An 18,233-nucleotide genomic window follows, 5' to 3' on the forward strand; every position below is an offset into this window, starting at 1 on the left:
ACAACCCTACCAATTTTTGTATCATCCACGAACTTCTTGATCATACCCCCTACATTTAAGTCCAAATTATTTATGTACACCACAAACAGCAAGGGCCCCAGCACTGAGCCCTGTGGAACCCTGCTGGAAACAGACTTAGTCACAGAAACACCCCTCTACCATCACCCTCTGCTTCCTGCCTCTCAGCCAATTTTGGATCCAACATGCCACTTTGTCTTGGGTCCCATGGGCTCTTACTTTCTTGACCAGTCTGCCATGATGGACCTTATCAAAAGCCTTGCTAAAGTCCCTGAAGACTACATCAAATGCATTACCCTCATCAATACTCCTGCTTACTTCCTCAAAAAATTCAATCAAATTTGTCAAGCACAACTTTCCCTTAACAAATCCATGCTGACCATCCCTGATTAATCTGTAATTTCCTGGTCTATCCCTTCCTCACTTTTTTTAATAATGGGGCAATGTTAGCAGTCCTCCAGTCCTCTGGCACCTCACCTGTGGCCAGAGAGGATTTGAAAATTACTACCAGGGCCCCTGATATCTCTTCCCTTGTCTCCCTCAACAGCCTGGGATACATCTCATCCAGGCCTGCGGATTTATGCACTTTTAAGGCCGCTAAACCTCCTAGTACCTCCTCTCTCTATGTTAATTTCCTCTAATATTTCACAGTCCTCCACCCTGATGTCTATACCTGCGTCGCCCTTTTCCATTGTGAAAACTGACGCAAAGTATTCATTGAGGACTGTACCCAAGTCTTCCCAGTCCACACACGGATTACCTCTATGGTCCCTAACTGGCCCTACACTTTCCCTAGTTATTCTCTTGCTCTTTATATATTTAAAAAGCCCCTTTGGGTTTTCCTTTAATCTGTAACACTGTAATCTGTTCCAAATGTAGTAACCTGTTCCACAGTAATAAGTTTCACATCTTGAAATCTTTTCCACATATTGTAATCCATTCCACCGAAATCTGTTCCACACCGTGCTCTATTCCGCATCCTGTAATATGTTCCGCATCCTGTAATCTGCTCCGCAGTAATATGTTCCACATATTGTAATCCGTTTCACTGAAATCTGTTCCACACTGTGCTCTATTCCGCATCCTGTAATATGTTCCGCATCCTGTAATCTGCTCCGCAGTAATATGTTCCACATACTGTAATCCGTTCCACTGAAATCTGTTCCACACCCTGTAATATGTTCCGCATCCTGTAATCTGCTCCGCAGTAATATGTTCCACATATTGTAATCCGTTTCACTGAAATCTGTTCCACACCATGCTCTATTCCGCATCCTGTAATATGTTCCACGGTAATTTTTTTTTATTCATTCAGGGGATTTGGGCTTCGGTTGCTAGGCCAGCATTTATTGCCTGTCCCTAATTGCCCTTGAGAGGGTGGTGGTGAGCTGCCTTCTTGAACCGCTGCAGTCCATATGGTGTAGGTACACCCACAGTGGTGTTAGGAAGGGAGTTCCAGGATTTTGATCCAGCGACAGTGAAGGAATGGCGGTATATTTCCAAGTCAGGATGGTGAGTGATTGGGAGGGGAACTTCCAGGTGGTGTTCCCATCTGTCTGCTGCCCTTGTCCTTCTAGATGATAGTGGTCGTGGATTTGGAAAGTGCTATATAAGGAGTCTTGGTGAATTCCTGCAGTGCATCTTGTAGATGGTACACACTGCTGCTACTGTGCGTCAGTGGTGGAGGGAGTGAACGTTTGTGGATGTGGTGCCAATCAAATGGCTGCTTTGTCCTGAACGATGTCAAGCTTCTTGAGTGTTGTGGGAGCTTCTTTTTTATTTGTTCATGGGATGTGGGTGTCACTGGCTAGGCCAGCATTTATTATCCATTCTTAGTTGCCCTTGTTCAGAGGGCATTTAAGAGTCAACCACATTGCTGTGGGTCTGGAGTCATATGTAAGCCAGACCAGGTAAGGATGACTAATGTCCTTTAGGGAAGGAAATCTGTGAACCAGACAGGTTTTTACAACAATTGACAATGGTTTCACGGTCATCATTAGGCTTTTAATTCCAGATTTTTATTGATTTCAAATTCCACCATCTGTCGCGGTGGGATTCGATCCAGTGATAATAACTCTACGCCATCCGCTCTACACATGCTCTTGTGGCCACAGTATTTATATGGCTAGTCCAGTTCAGTTTCTGGTCAATAGTAACCCCCAGGATGTTGATGGTGGGGGATTCAGTGATGGTAATGCCTCTGAACGTCAAGAGATGATTAGCTTCTCCCTTGTTAGAGATAATCTAACCATCTGTTCCACTGAAATCTGTTCCACAAACGGTTCTAATTTAAAAAAAGCTTCCTTCTGTATTTCTGCTTTCTTTTGTTGTCCTATATAACTGTACAGTAACTGCACTTCCAAAGTAGTTCCCTGAAGTCCTTTGGGATGCACCAGTGAGATGCTCCATGAAAACAATTCCTTTTTCTCCTTTGACTGAAGCAACCCTGGCTGCATGCTCAATCGAGGTATAGGTTTGAAGTGCTGCTGGGGAGATTCAATCCAGGAGGGGCTCAATGATTCACAGTGTGATTCACAGGAAAATGAGGACGGTTTTGCTTAAACAAGTGGCAGCCAGACAGGTTTCCGTTTGTAATTTAGTCGGAACAAAGACAGGGAGGTGGAAATGCATCATATTTACTACTCATTCAATCCTGGATCTATAGGTCGCTATCAAAGGCCAAGTGCAGACAATTTCTAATAGCTTTCAGTACTTTATCTGGAATTGCTTCAGTGCAGATGTCTGTCATGCAACACTCCCAGTTCTCAAAGAAAAACAAGCAACACTGGCAATTAAAATTCCAGCTGACCTAGGTTTTCATCTGTAATGTCTGACAGGACAACTCAGCTGTTACTCCAGGTGAAGTTACACACAACTTTCTTTATCCATTGTGACCCAAGTAAAAATCCAATTGCTATCTCTTAAACCAGGCTAGCTGTAAACAAGCAATATGTTAAATTGACTATTTAATATGCTTCATATGGTAGCACTCTTGCCTCTTCCTCTTTTGCAGTTGATCATAATATACGCTAACATTCAAAAACAGGACCTAGGAAGTCGTCCATTGTGAGAGATGTTGCTTTTCAAGTGGAAAAAAAGTGAGTGCCTACAATCACAATACCTCAGATATAACCCACTGCAGCCAAAGCAAACAGATGTTTCTGAAAGGTGTGGTAAGGCATTACATAAATGCAAATCTTTGTTTTAAGCATTCTGCCTGCACTTTTACTGAATTTACAAATTAAAGAATACATGAATCGCTCATTTTGCAGGCTTTTTCAGTTTAAAGATTGGCATCTGATCAGTGTGCCTCAACAGTTTCACTACTTGTACCTAAACAATTCCAGTAGTCACTATTTGACTTGATGGGACTCATCTAAGTAATTCCTTGCTCCAGTGGTTAGTAACACATGTCTGTCTGTCTCAAACTGGAAACCTGGTTTGTATTCCCTGGAGTTTAGACAGCTGAGGGGTGATCAATGTGAGGTATTTAAAATGACAAAGGAATGCAATACAATAAGATAGAGAGAAATTATTTCTTCGGGTTAGGGAATCCAGAAAAAGGAGGTACAATTGTAAAATTAAAATGAGGAAATCTAGGAATGAAATCAGGAAGCAATTCTTCACACAAAAAGTAGTTGGAAGCTGCAATTTTCTCCCTGCAAAAAAGCTGTGGATGCTCAAGACTGAGATCAAGAGATCTTTGTAAAGCAAGGACAACAAGGGAAATGAAACAAATGCAGGTAAATGGAGTTGATTACAGATCAGCCATGATCTCATTGCTGCTCAAGAGATTGACAAAGCCTGCTTGCAGATAACAAATTTATTACTCAACGAAAAAATGTCTTATGCAGAAACCACAAACGGCACAATGTCATTAGCGGGTATTAAGAATGTTATGTGGGTCACAACACCTTACAAACTTGAATGACTGCTAAAATTAGCCCAATATACACCTTTAAATCTGACCACTACCTAAGAACATTCATGTGTTTAAAAGCACAAAAGCAGCGTAAATCTCAGATCATATTTCAACACAATAACAGATAATAAATTAACTTCACTGGCTCCAAACATTAATTCCTTATAATCAGCATTAAGATACTTTTCAGATAGCTGCCACTGGCTATTCTTAAATTCCCAATAATATTCTTATAATGATTATGCAGAGATTATACATAATACTCTTAAACAGAGCCATGCTCAGGTATTCAACACACATTTGACATTTCAGTTAAGCCTTTGCCAAATGGTTGATCTTTGATCTGTATTGTTCGCAAATCTTAGCCAGGGTAGGGACTCAGTTTCTCCTGTCCTGTGCGGGAAATGGGCAGCAAGACTCCGCCACTGGCCCCAGTCCATTGCAGTCTCTTTTGCTCAAGCCCAGGAGGCATCTTGCTTTTGAAGGTTCTCCTCAAATGTATTTCACCAGGCCTTCATTGTCCGGCCCAGTCTTCATCTTCGACCTGGTGGTGTCCATTCTATTGCCATTCTGATGGAACGTACATCCAGCAGGCAAAATAAGTTTCCTGCCAGCCTCAGTCATCTCTCTGTCACGATATCCCACAGGTGCCCATGACCAGCCCTCTGTAGCACTTCTTCATTGGTGATGCTGTCTCTCTTTGTGATAGCCGGGATCTTCAGTAGGCAGCGCTGGTGAAAGATATCCAAGTTACATGAACCTTTGCTGTTCTCTTGCTGGCATAGTTTGCAGTTGGTACTACCATGGACATGTAGGGTCACAGCTTCATGGCGGTGTTGATGGTGTTGGACGTCCAGACCACGTGATGACCGATGCTGCTTTGGCGATTTTCGTGTGGACATTGATCGCTACATCACCCTCCATGGAGATGTCACCCTGTAGGTAGGGGAAGTACTCAATGTCGTCCAAGTTCTGTTGCCGAATTGTGATGGGAGGGTCTTGTTGCCATCCAGCCATCACTGTACGGGCCTTCTCACAGTTGATGTTCTTCAGGGCAGGGTAGGGGCACAACAAGCATCTCAACAGCCCAGGTCCAGGAAAATGAAAAATTAGCCAGGATATCTGCTCCCCATCACGATCTAGCTACCTCATGCTGGAAGTGTAAATGTATGAACATCTGGAGAAACAGGACTCAGCCGACAGTCTCCCTCCACTTAGTTCCCGAGCTGACACCGGAAGATTGGTTACTTGGGTGAGGTATGGTCGAGGAGTTGGCACTAGTGGAACTGAAAACCAGATGTCTGTGCCTTCAGGACTGGAGAAAGAAAACTGGCAAAATAAATTCATTTGAATCCCAACAGCAGACTAGGTGAATACATGATGTAGCCAGTGGATTATATTGAATACCTTTACCAGGTATTCAGACACATAAATAAAATCCCAAGGAGCGAGTTGGGACATGCATACAGTCTCTCTGCAAGACAGCATTGACTCCAGAGTGGAGCCAAGCTCTTTTTGATAGGAATAGTTGCAGCTACTTTATATTGGTGCTGTCATCTCAAGCCAAAGTTCAGTTAAGGAAAAAAAGAAACTACAAAGTACTACCATCCTAAATCAAAAGCACTTCAATAAAATCTAACTTAGAAAATTTACATCTGCATAACTCGAACAATAGAACTATGAGCTCTGAAACCTCAGTGTACTGTGAGGAATCATCCGACTCCCATAATACCAACCACATCACCACAAATAAATTTCAGCTCTTCCCATATTTAATTTCCTTCTATGTAAAGCAATGTTTTCTTCAAACGTCAACACTAGTTAGTGACTAAGTAAGTAGAATAGACTACATAGAATAGCATACTTTACCAGTGTTTAAATGCTGGATGAGACCAGTTATAACCCTGTTGGTTAATCATTTCAGTTTGTCCCACTTGAAGTTTAAAGACTCAGATATCTATGGTACTTTTCTGACAGGCTCCAATCATTAGAAAAAAATGTTTTAAAATTAAATCGAAATAGAGTAAAGCAGGTAAACACTTAAGGCCGACAGCCTAGTCAGAACTTGGGACATTAACCATCTGTTCCCTTTCAGATGCTGACAAATCTGTTCTGTCTCCAGCACTCATGGAAAAAGAACATAATTTAATCTAAAAGTGGTAAGAATCACTAATCAGTACAACAGGAATTATTCCCAGGATCTGTCAATTGTTACAATAAGAGGAAATGGGGATTTCTTTAAAATAAAAAGGGCCCAATGGAAAAAATAAAGACAATTTATATCTGTTTGTACCCTGATGGTGTGCAGCAACTCACTGATTTTGGAATATCATTCAGATATAAATGTTAAGCCAGGGAATTCTCATGTGGACCTTTATTTTTGTAGCTATTACTGGATTTGTCAGGAAAATTAAACCATCGTGACTGTTTCCATCATGCTTTTTCTATTACAAAATGAGCTGGCATGCTTGTGAAAATTTAACAGCATGACATGTTCTCAATTTTCACTCATAGGGATTGAGCCTTCCATTTGAATTGGAAACTGTGACCTATTTTCACGTCATTCTTAAATATAAATCATGAATTGTTTTGATAGAGTAAATGAAGAAAAACAGTTTCCACATAAGAACACAAGAATTACGAGCAAGAGTAAGCCAACTGGTCCATGTCCAAATCCAACAAGACCTGGACAATATCCAGGCTTGGGCTGACAAGTGGCAAGTGACATTTGCACCACACAAGTGTCAGGCAATGACCATCTCCAACAAGAGAGAATCCAACCATCGCCCCTTGATGTTCAATGGCATTATCATCACCGAGTCCCCCACTATCAATATGCTGGGAGTTACCATTGACCAGAAACTGAACTGGACTAGCCATATAAATACTGTGGCTACAAGAGCAGGTCAGAGGCTAGGAACCCTGCAACAAGTAACTCACCATCTGGCTCCCCAAAGCCTGCCCACCATCTACAAGGCACAAGTCAGGAGTGTGATGGAATACTCCCCGCTTGCCTGGGTGAGTGCAGCACCCACAACACTCAAGAAGCTTGACACCGTCCAGGACAAAGCAGCCTGCTTGATTGGCACCACATCCACAAACATTCACTCCCTCCACCACCGATGCACAGTAGCAGCAGTGTGTACCATCTACAAGATGCACTGCAGGAATTCATCAAGGTTCCTTCGTCAGCACCTTCCAAACCCACGACCACTACTATCTAGAAGTACAAGGGCAGCAGATAGATGGGAACACCACCACCTTCCAAGTCACTCACCACCCTGACTTGGAAATATATCGCTGTTTCTTCACTGTCACTGGGTCAAACTCCTGGAACTCCCTTCCTAACAGCACCGTGGGTGTACCTACAGCACATGAACTGCAGCAGTTCAAGAAGGTAGCTCACCACCACCTTCTTAAGGGCAACTAGGCATGGGCAATAAACACTGGCCTAGTCGGCGAAGCCCGTATCCCATGAATAATAAAAAAAAAAAATCAGCCCCTCAAGTCTGCTCTGCCATTGGATAAAATCCTGACTGATCTGATTCTGATCTCAACTCCACTTTCTGGGGAGGGAGAGCAGGGGAGTGGGATTAATTGGATAGTTCTCGCAAAGAGCTGGCACAGGCACGATGGGCTGAATGGCCTCCTTCTGTATCATGATTCAAAGTTTCACGTGCTCTGCCAATTGCCTCATGAATCTCACACTGGGGGCTAGGGTCTGGAGCTTGGTCCCGGGGGCCATGAGGTGGAGTTTGGGGGAGGGGGAGGGTTCCCTGCCACTCTCAGCTTGTGGGTCCCACCATTCGCAGCCTTCAACGCAAGCCGGGCGTGGCCGCTTTAAGTGCCCGTCTCTCCCACACTGCTAACGGATAACGAGTCACTGACCGTGCGGCTGCTGCTGCTGCTCGCTGCTCCCCATGGCCGCCTCGCCTCGCGCTCGCGCTCGCGCTCCCGCTCCGGCCACCACCACCGCCGCCGCCCTGTATCAACGGCCGGGCTCTGACATCTCCTCAGAACCCCCGCGACGCCGCCCTCCACTCACGTGGGCGCCGCCCCGCTGCTAGAGTGACAGGCCCGTGGACCAATAGGCACGGGGGGGACGGGCCCCATTCGCCCAGGACAACCCGTCAGTGACGCTGACTGACGTGACAATTACCCAATCAGCAGCTCCCTGCAGCTTATAAAGCGGCACTGGCGGGTCCCGTTACTCTGCTGGAATGTGGTCCACTGCTATCATGTTCAACAAACAAGAGCCACACCTTCCACACCCAGGGCGGCTCTGTGAAAGGGTGGCCTGTTATATTAATCCTCACTCGGAGAGTATTAAACTTTTGCACTGAGCCAGAGAATTGTAAACAACACGAAGGAGGCGATTCGGCCCATCAATGCCTGTGCTAGTTTCTTTGAAACAACCGTCCGCTCGCCTGCTTCTGTCTCCAGGGGCCCGCAAAACACGACCTTTCAAGTGTTTTATCCAGTTTTCTGCTGGGAGTTACAATTGAAGCTGCTTCTCTCACCTTTTCAGATTTTGTTTTGGATTTCCAGCATCCGCAGTAGTTTTTTGTTTTTATCTCTGTGTTTAATTGACTGCCCCACTCCTCTTCAAGAAATGCCTACCTTGAAGAAAAGTATTGCTGTGCTCTCCGACAGGATTTCCGTCTGTCCCTTCTGCCTTGTTCACCTTCATTGCTTTATTATCTGCTCCTATCGCTGCTTGCTTGTCCCTACAACCACCCCCCCCCCCCCACCGCAACCCCACCAACTTCTCTTCCCCCCCCCCTCCCCCACCTTAAACCAGCTTATATTTCACCCCTCTCCTAACTATACTCAATTCTGCTGAAGGGTCATGAGGACTCGAAACGTCAACTTTTTTCTTCTCCGCCGATGCTGCCAGACCCGCTGAGTTTTTCCAGGTAATTCTGTTTTTGTACTGTATTCCAGATCCTTACAACTCACTGCATAAAAGAAACTGTTCTCCCGCAAGAGATAGAAGCGGAAGCAGACTGTATGATCCATCAACCCTGCTCGGTTATTCCATATCATCGTGGGCTTCAACTCCTCTTTCCTGTCTGTTCCCCATAGCCCTTGATTCCCAAAGGGATCACAAATCTGTCAATCCCAATCTTAAATACAGTTCACAACTCTCCCACCACTGGAAATCGTTTCTCCTTATTTACTCCATCAAAACTATTCATGATTTTGAACACTTCCATTAAATCTCGTGTTTACCTTCTCTGCTCTAAGGAGAACAACCCGAGCTTCTCCTGTCTCTCTACCTAACTAAAATCCCTCATTCCAGGTGCCATTCTAGTAAATTTCCTCTGCACCCTCTTTAAGGCTTTGACATCTTTCATAACGTTCAGTGCTCAGAACTGAACAACATTGGGGGTCCAACCAGTATTGCAAAAAGGTTTAGCAAACTTTTCTTCTTTTTGTACTCTGTGGGCAGAATCGTTCCAGATTTGTACTAAGTGCAGTCGTGGGCGGTTAAGAGACCACCTGCTGCAATGGCGGGTTTTCATGCCATATCGTCCCAAACCCACCGCGTTAATTATGCACTCCCAGGAAACACGCCGTTTCCATGGTGGGTGGGCTCTCATCAGCCTACCATGCCATCACTTTGCCGCTTCATCACACTGGGCGCCAAATTTAAAGTCCAGCCGCGCGCACACATCTCAGTGCTTCCAGCCCACGACTACTGCGGGGAAGATGTGCACAAAAGGCAAAAAGATTGCAGCCCCCAGGTTTAATGATGCTGTTACTGGAACGCCTTCTGGACGCCGTGGAGGCTCGCCGCAGTGTCCTCTACCCTCGCTCTGGCCGTAGGATGGGCAGTGGCATCACCAATCCAGCATGGCAGGCAGTGGCAGAAATGGTCAGCGCCAATGCCCTGCAAAAGAGGACAGCCACCCAGTGCCACTACAGGATGAATGGTCCTATCCGTTCCACCAGGCTAACTCACCCTTCTCATCACGCTCAACTCACATACTCACCAAACCCATCACACATCCACAGGGATCTCACATCTCAAGGGACAACAGCACTAACTCTCACACACACCCTCACATCTCCATCAGGCTCATAATCTCTTGAGCTCGTGTCCTCATCCTGTCCATGGCTCCGCTCACCACACAAACAAATCCAGGCAGTGCCACACATTCTGCTCACACTCTCGCCATCCATTTTCATGCAGGAGAAGCTGGCTCACATTAGCAGGGAGAGGTCCCAGACTGGGGGTGGCGTGGCCCACATTAGGCCCCTCACTCACTTTGAGGATCGTGCTGACTGGTGAGGATGTGGACCCTGCCTATGGCGACAGTGAGGTCGGTGGTAAACACCCACCTGAGGGTCTTGCATCACATCAACCATCCCGCAAAGCAACTTTGAGTGCTCACTCTCCTGCTTTTGACTCTGCTGCCATGCATTATTATCTCTACTCTGGTTCACAGGGAGCTCTGCCAAGGTACTGACACCCTCAGCCAGCCAGTCCCTCAGCTCCATATACGTCCTCACTTCCAGCCAAGAGGACACCTCCTCCAGTGAAGAGGTGCAAATAAGCAGCCTGGAAGACTTGTCACAGCGCTTACACACGCCCTCCACCAGAGCAGAGACACATGCCTCAGTGGGTCCTAGACCTAGAGCAGGCTTAGGTTCACAATCTGGTGGTCACCGCATGGACGCATGTCCACAGCAAGAGGAGGCAGGTTCAGCCAAGCTCCCTGGCACTTGGAGGACTGCTGGGGAACAGGCACCTGTGAGGTCAGAGTCCGATGATCTGGCCTTCCAACTCATCCTGCAGAAGGTGAGGGAACATCACACAGAGCTGTTGGAAGCCCTCAACAGAGTGGCTTGCGATTCGGAGGAGTACATCTACCCGCTCTCTGAAGCAGCGGTGCCCACATGTATGTGTATGGAGGTCTCCATGGGGAGGATGGCGGACACCATGGAGACCCTGGCCCAGCAAAACGCAGAGCTATGTGCAGACCTGCACTCAATCGCGGGAGCCATGGGTGAGTTCTTGCAGTGGCGACGCTAGAGGGAAACTGGACACCTCAACGTCCCTCCAGGTGCTCCTTGCCCTCAATGAGTCAGGCTGCGGCCCTTGGGCACCCGAAAGGAGGAGAAGCAGCAGCTGGACACCCCGGGGGAAATTCAAAGGCTGTCCTCTCTCTCCGAGTATCTTTTGCCTGTGACTGCCTCAACCTCATCCTCTGTCACCGCAGAGGAAGTAGCTGGCCCGCGACTGATTCTGGAGGAGGAAGTGTGTGTGTGTGGCAGGGCCTTTCGGAGCTTTGTGCAAGCACTCTCCCAAACACACACACCCTTCATCTTTCACACTCACCTCAATGTCCTGAGCATTTTGAATGCTGCCTGCTGGGGTTCACATTCAGTTGTCCATCTGAGCTGCATCTCCGCTGCTCCCCCCCTGCCGCTGATCACACCCCCATGGAGCACCTGATCTCGTCCGCCAGGACTGTCATTTCACTTTTGATTTATACAGCATGGCCTGGAATCGGTTTTTCGGAAGCAACCCCATATTTTCCCCTTCCCCAGTCACCCATTTCTTTTCCCCATCACTGTTGAACCCCCTGGAACTCACCTTCCACCTCCCCTCCATGACCTACCAGCCACAATCCTTTCCCTTCGGGGATGTCCAGGTGAATGTGCACATTCCCTTCCTTCCCGAAAATCCCACCCCCATCCACATTCACCTCCCCGATCTCCTCCTTCCCACTCCCAGAGTCCATGTCTGTTTCCAACCAACCACTCTCATCGTCCCTTCTATCGTTATTGTTGAACACTCATCCTCCCAACCTACCGCCTCACTCTGCCCTCGGTCATTTACACCATTCCTTCATACCATGCCCATCCTCAGTTCACTCCCCAAGAGGCAGACATGGACCTATCAGACCCCTCCTTGACACATTCACCTGCACATCCCCCCCCACTCCGGACCCCTTCCCCCCTTTGTACCCTTTCCCTGCTTTGCACCCCATCCTTCCCAGAACCCCTTCCCCCCCTGGAATTCCTTCCCCCCACTTAATCCTCCCACATCCCCAGACGCCCCCCTTCCTCTTCCTGACTTGTTCCTCCACCCTTACTTCTTCCGCCAGCCTTAGTCCTTCCCCACTCCCGACTCCTTTCCCCCTCCTGACTCCCTCAGACATCCTCACTTCTTCCTCCACCTTTACTCCCTCCCCTCTCCACACTCCTTCCTCCCCCTGGATTCCTTCCCCACTCTGCACTCCTTCTCCTCTCTGCACTCCTTCCCTTACACCTTCCACCCCCCTTATACCTACTTCCCCAGTTGCCATCTTCTCCCCTGTTACCCCCCCCTCTCCCCTGACTCCCAACCTCCCCCCGACACCTTCAACCCCCTCCCCAACCTCAGCTCTTCCGACACCTTCATTCGCCCCCTCCCAACCTCGCTTCCCGACATCTTCATTCGCCCCCTCCCAGCCTTACGCCCCCAACACCTTCATTCGCCCCCTCCCAACCTTACCCTCCCGACACCTCTTCCTCTCTCAGCCGATCCTAGACCTTCCTCTCCCACCCCCTCGACCATCATCCATTGTGAGCATTAATGATGACTATCCAATGGTGACTATTCACAGCAGAGCCACGTCCATGAGAATCCACCCAGCCTGCCATGGACGTTCCTCCAGTTTGTCGTTGCTGTCGGAATCCAGCATCTTCTGCTCCTCGGAGTTCCACGATGTGAGCAAGGCCCTGGCACACAAGTCCCGACTTCTGCACGTCACACTTGTTAAGATGTGTTCTACACCGGCGTATTTTCCCGCCGGCATGGGCGGACTATCCAGCGGCGGGGGGAGGGGGGGGCAATTCTGGCAGACTGGCCTTATAATGATATGATGTATTACAATGAAGTTCCCGACCTCCGATGACTGAGAACATGGCCATCAGCAGGCTGAGCGGACGATCGCAAACTGGTTTCACACTGCCGTGAAATCGATCACGCCATATTGTCTGCTCGTGCCACCGAACACGCCCGACGCCAGCAGGCACGGAAAATCCCAGCCTGTATTTCTACATTTATGAAGCCATATGAAGAGAGACTGGGAAGGTTGATGGATAGATAACCTTCAAATAATGACGGGATATGATCACATGGTCAGCTGTTTCTATTGTTCAGCAACAGTAACAAGAGGGCACAAATTTAGAATAAAAAATTACAGGAAAATTAGAAATTAGAATTTTGTGCCATTGTTGAAGTAAAGTCCATAAATTCTGTTAACAGGAGCAGGCAATTCAGTCCTTCAAGTCTGTTCCACCATTCGATGAAATCATGGCTGATCTGTATCCTAGGCCAGGGATTTTCCTATGGCGGGCAGGCTGGGCGGGAGCGGACGGGGGCGGGAACGGAGCCGATTGCCGCCGGAGATCAGGTCCACGCTGCCATTTTACGCAAGCGGGCCAATTAAGGCCTGCCCAGCGTAATACGCAGGCGGTAGCACAGCGCTACCTGTGCGGGCGGGGGAGGAGGGAGAGTCGGGGCCAGTGTTCTTTCGCACATGTGCACGAAAGAGCGCAGAAATCTCCCTGAGGCACAGAGCTGCCTCGGGGAGATTGAATTGATATTAAAATAATTAAAGAATTGATTTAAAAATTTATTTAGACATGTCCCCTCATGTGACCGTGTCACATGTGTGGGGACATGTTTTTAATTTATGAAAACTTACGTGGTTTCCTGAAAAAACGCAAAGGCCGGTTGGGTTTCTCGCCTGCCCGGCAACCTTAAGGTTGGACGGGCAGCGTTCACAAATTGTTCAATTACTTTCTTAACTGCCTTAATAGGCCGTTTACATTTCGGCGGGTGCACAGCCGGCTCTGACGCGCAGCTGCTGAACGAAATATCGTGATGGCGCAAGATGATGTCGGGATGCACGCCCGACGTCATCGCGTGTCATTTTACACGTCTGCATGCTGGGCCCGCCCCCGCCCCTCTGACCGGAAAATTCTGCCCCTAATTTCATTCACCTACATTGGCTGCATAACCTTTGATATCCTTGGCTAACAAGAATCTACCAATCTCAGATTTAAAACAAGTGAAGGGCGCATACCTCCACCTCACTGTGTTAACTCAATGTTATTACAAGTTATGCAGCTCTTCCTTGAGGATTTTCCCTGCCAGGTTTATGCTCTGTTAACTATAAAGCTGAAAAAAATAATCTTTTTATTAAGAGCTTCCATCTCACTGAGAAAGCTTCAGGCCAGTCCACATCCAAAAACCTGCCCTGATAATCCTGCTTACATTTTGGCAGCTGTGACAAATCCCACCACAGCAGTGGAGACAATCCACAACATTCTGAAACAATCAACAATATTCTAAATCAAACAACCTACAACATTCTAAAAAACAAATAAATTCACCCTATCTCCCAATTGAAAAATTCCAGGATCCGGATCCACATCTTCACCAAAATGTAATCACTTCTTCCTTGGGCTATACCCTACCTGTGTACCAAATTTTGTTGAAATCCATCCATTAGTTTTTAAGATATATTTAGAGACAGACTAAGAGGGTGAAAACATGACACCTTCTATGGAGAGGTAATTTTTAATTGAACAAGCATCCACTGCTTTTTGTGGGAAAGACTTCCACAGTTCCATCATCCTTTGTGTGTAGAAGTGTTTCTTAACTTCTCTCCCGAATGGCCTGGCTCTGATTTTAAAGTTATACCCTTTTGACCTAGATTTTCCACCAGCAAAAAAAGTTTCTCACTTTCTATCCTAATTCCTTTCAAAATCTCAATTAAATCACCCATAACCTTCTACAATCCAAGGAATACAAACCCAGTTTATGTATCCTTTCCTCATAATTGAACCCTTGGAGTTCTCATTACATTCTGGTAAACCTATGTTGCTCTCGTTCCAAGGCCAATGTATCCTTTCTAAGGTATGATGCCCAGAACTGTACATAATACCCCAGATGTAGTCTGACTAAGATTCTGTATAGCTGCAGCTAAACTTCGTCCCCTTTATATTGTACGCTCTGAGTTATTAATGCTAACATTCCATTAGCCTATTTGATTTTTTTTTGCACATGATTATTACATGTAGTGGTCTCTGTACATGGACCCTTGCATCTCTTTGGACCTCCACTGTTTAAATTTATCTTTTCTTGGCCAAAATGGATAATTCACACTTGAAATCCACCTGTCACAATTTTGCTCACTCACTTAAGCTATCAATGTCTCTTATGTAATTAAAATAATAGAGATAAAAACAAAAAACTGCAGATGCTGGAAATCCAAAACAAAACCAAAACATCTCTTATGTAATTTTTGCTCCTGTTTATGCTACATACGATGCCACCTAACCTTGTTTCATTGGCAAGCTTGGACATATGGCTCTAGAACGTGTTATTCCCAAGTCATTTATAAATAAAGTGAATAGTTGAGGTGTCACCACAGATCCTGGTGGGATACCACTCATCACTAAAAAGGGAATGAGTAGTTGCTTAGCAAAGGGAAATAAAAATATTAAAGATAAGAGGGAGCAAGCAAGGACATTTTAATTAAACAAAGTAGTTTGTGAGAAAAAAACTTGTTAAGTTGAATAGCTTGTACGTATTGTAACACTTTACGATACTTTGTAATGTTTATTGACAACTCCCTTTAATCCCTGCGCTGAAATGTTAATTATAAGTCACACAAGAGACTGTGAAACTATGCTTTGAACAGACAAAAGGGAATAACAGAATGCACACTATTGCCTGCTCATGTCAAAAAGTATAGGATATAAACTTGCAATTTGGTTAGGGCCAATGTAAGTCCAATGGATGACCATCTTGGCACCTTTTCATACAGGATGAAGAGAAAAAAATATCCAGAAAGGAACTGCTAGTTACAAGAGTGCTCAAAACAAGTGAAGACATTTCTAAAGCTATGTGTTTATGGTGCCAAACATCAAACATGATCTCACAAACTGAGGAGCTTGCTTTGTTTGCAATTTTATGGTTGTCAGTTGATTCAAACTTACTAAGAACCGTTTCCTGAAGTTGTTACCAACTTCAATTTTTCTCTTTCTCGTGACACAGGATGTCTTCCAACTCAAGGACAACCTCTATTCTTAAATATTTAGAGATTTTGTATGCATAACCTGGTTTTGGAATTGTTAGTAAAATAACAAATTAACAGAGATAAAAACAAAAAACTACTGCGGATGCTGGAAATCCAAAACAAAAACAGAATTACCTGGAAAAACTCAGCAGGTCTGGCAGCATCGGCGGAGAAGAGTTGACGTTTCGAGTCCTCATGACCCTTCGGCAGAACTGAGTATAGTTAGGAGAGGGATGAAATATAAACTGGTTTAAGGTTGTGGCGGGGGGGGGGGGGAGAAGTTGGTTGGGGGAGTGGTTGTAGGGACAAGCAAGCAGTGATAGGAGCAGATAATCAAAAGATGTCACAGACAAAAGGAACAAAGGGGTGTTAAAGGTGGTGATATTATCTAAGAAAATGTGCTAATTAAGAATGGATGGCAGGACACTCAAGGTACAGCTCTAGTGAGGATGGGGTGGAAAGACTGATGACAGGGTATTACAGTTATAGATTTAAAAATAATGGAAATAGGTGGGAAAAGAAAAATCTATATAAATTATTGGAAAAAACAAAAGGGAGGGGGAAGAAACGGGAAAGGGGTGGGGATGGGGAAGGGAGTTTAAGATCTAAAGTTGTTGAATTCAATATTCAGCCCGGAAGGTTGTAAAGTGCCTAGTCGGAAGATGAGGTGCTGTTCCTCCAGTTTGTGTTGGGCTTCACTGGAACAATGCAGCAAGCCAAGGACAGACATATGGGCAAGAGAGCAGGGTGGCGTGTCAAAAAGGCAAGCGACAGGGAGGTTTGGGTCTTTCTTGCGTACAGACCGCAGGTGTTCTGCAAAGCGGTTGCCCAGTTTGCGTTTGGTCTCTCCAATGTAGAGGAGATCGCATTGGGAGCAACGAATGCAGTAGACTAAGTTAGGGGAAATTAACAGGTTTGATTCTCTTCTATCTGTCCCTTTGATCTCCATTCCAGTTTGTCAAAACAATTAAGTTCAAGGGATTAGCAAAACAAATAAAGCAAAAAAAAGAATAGCTTTTATTTAAAAGTTTAGCTGAAACCTACTAAAGCTCACTTTCCGGGTTGTAGGCAAATCATTTTCAAAAACACAAACTGAAACACTCTTATACACAGAGACAAAAGTGATTTTTTTCATCAAGGAGAAATAACAGACCTAACCTAAACAAAAGCCACAATGTATATTTAATTAGAAACGAAAACAGAATTACCTGGAAAAACTCAGCAGGTCTGGCAGCATCGGCGGTGAAGAATCATGAGGACTCGAAACGTCAACTTTATTCTTCTCCGCCGATGCTGCCAGACCTGCTGAGTTCTTCCAGGTAATTCTGTTTTTGTTTTGGATTTCCAGCATCCGCAGTTTTTTGTTTTTATATCTGTCTATTTAATTAGTCTGTTTGAAATGTACCTTTGTGTCTTTCTCACAAAAAGACAACTTTACTTTAAAAAATACTCAATATAAACTTTATCTGAATAAAACCCAACTTTCCTTCAAATAATTTTGAAAAACAAACAAGCAGATATTGTTAGAGACTGTATCAGTTAGGCTAACTAAATGTTACTGTACTCAACTCGGAAATTGTGAACACTTTATATGTCCAGCCTGCAGCAACTGCCACAACTAAATAGAGTCACAGCTCTGGGCAAAGTATCACATTCAAGCCAGGCTTTGGAGAGAGGCTCAGACCTTTAAATAAAATGTTAACAGCAGTATTATAATGCACGTATAGACAATTTAATGAATAAATCAGGTTATTGTGAATATATGTAACTTTTTGGTTTTTGAGTTCTGTTTGAAATTTTGCTTTGGACATTAGAAATTTCAGTTACAGAGTAATAAATTAGTCCAAGAATTCCACTGGCTCACTTTCTCCAGTTTTTAAATTCACATGTTCTAAAAGTTCATTCAGGATTGGTTATTTCATAAATCCTTAATAGTTTCTCGTTTTCCAGCTGATTTTCGTGCTTTTGGTTTTGTGCGTTTCCCACTTCTTCAGTTCAGATTTGTGCTATTTGACTTTGAATCAATCATCAAAGCGTTAATGCAAAGGCGTAATAGGAGAAAATAATTGAGACAAACAGAAGAGAGTATTAGATAAAAGACTTTTAATATATTATATCTTGGGAAATAAATATATAAAATATAACAGTCATTCATTTATGAATATAAAAATGAAGAACAACAACCCTGATTTACACTTTTCACAGGG

At 45.2% G+C, this 18,233-nt stretch overlaps 1 protein-coding gene across 1 annotated transcript in view; it reads right to left on the bottom strand.

The window, feature by feature from the left end:
• The window catches only part of LOC144668839 (choline transporter-like protein 2), a 110,652-nt gene extending 102,728 nt beyond the window's left edge, over positions 1-7,924 (bottom strand). The window contains exon 1 of the mRNA XM_078531253.1: positions 7,829-7,924. Within this exon, the coding sequence (XP_078387379.1) occupies positions 7,829-7,862 (34 nt within the window). The 5' untranslated portion in view covers positions 7,863-7,924. The remainder of the gene's footprint in view (positions 1-7,828) is intronic.
• Between the last annotated feature and the right edge of the window lie 10,309 nt (positions 7,925-18,233).

This window comes from Cetorhinus maximus, chromosome 28, assembly GCF_964194155.1.
Source record: "Cetorhinus maximus chromosome 28, sCetMax3.hap1.1, whole genome shotgun sequence".
Lineage (NCBI taxonomy): Eukaryota > Metazoa > Chordata > Chondrichthyes > Lamniformes > Cetorhinidae > Cetorhinus > Cetorhinus maximus.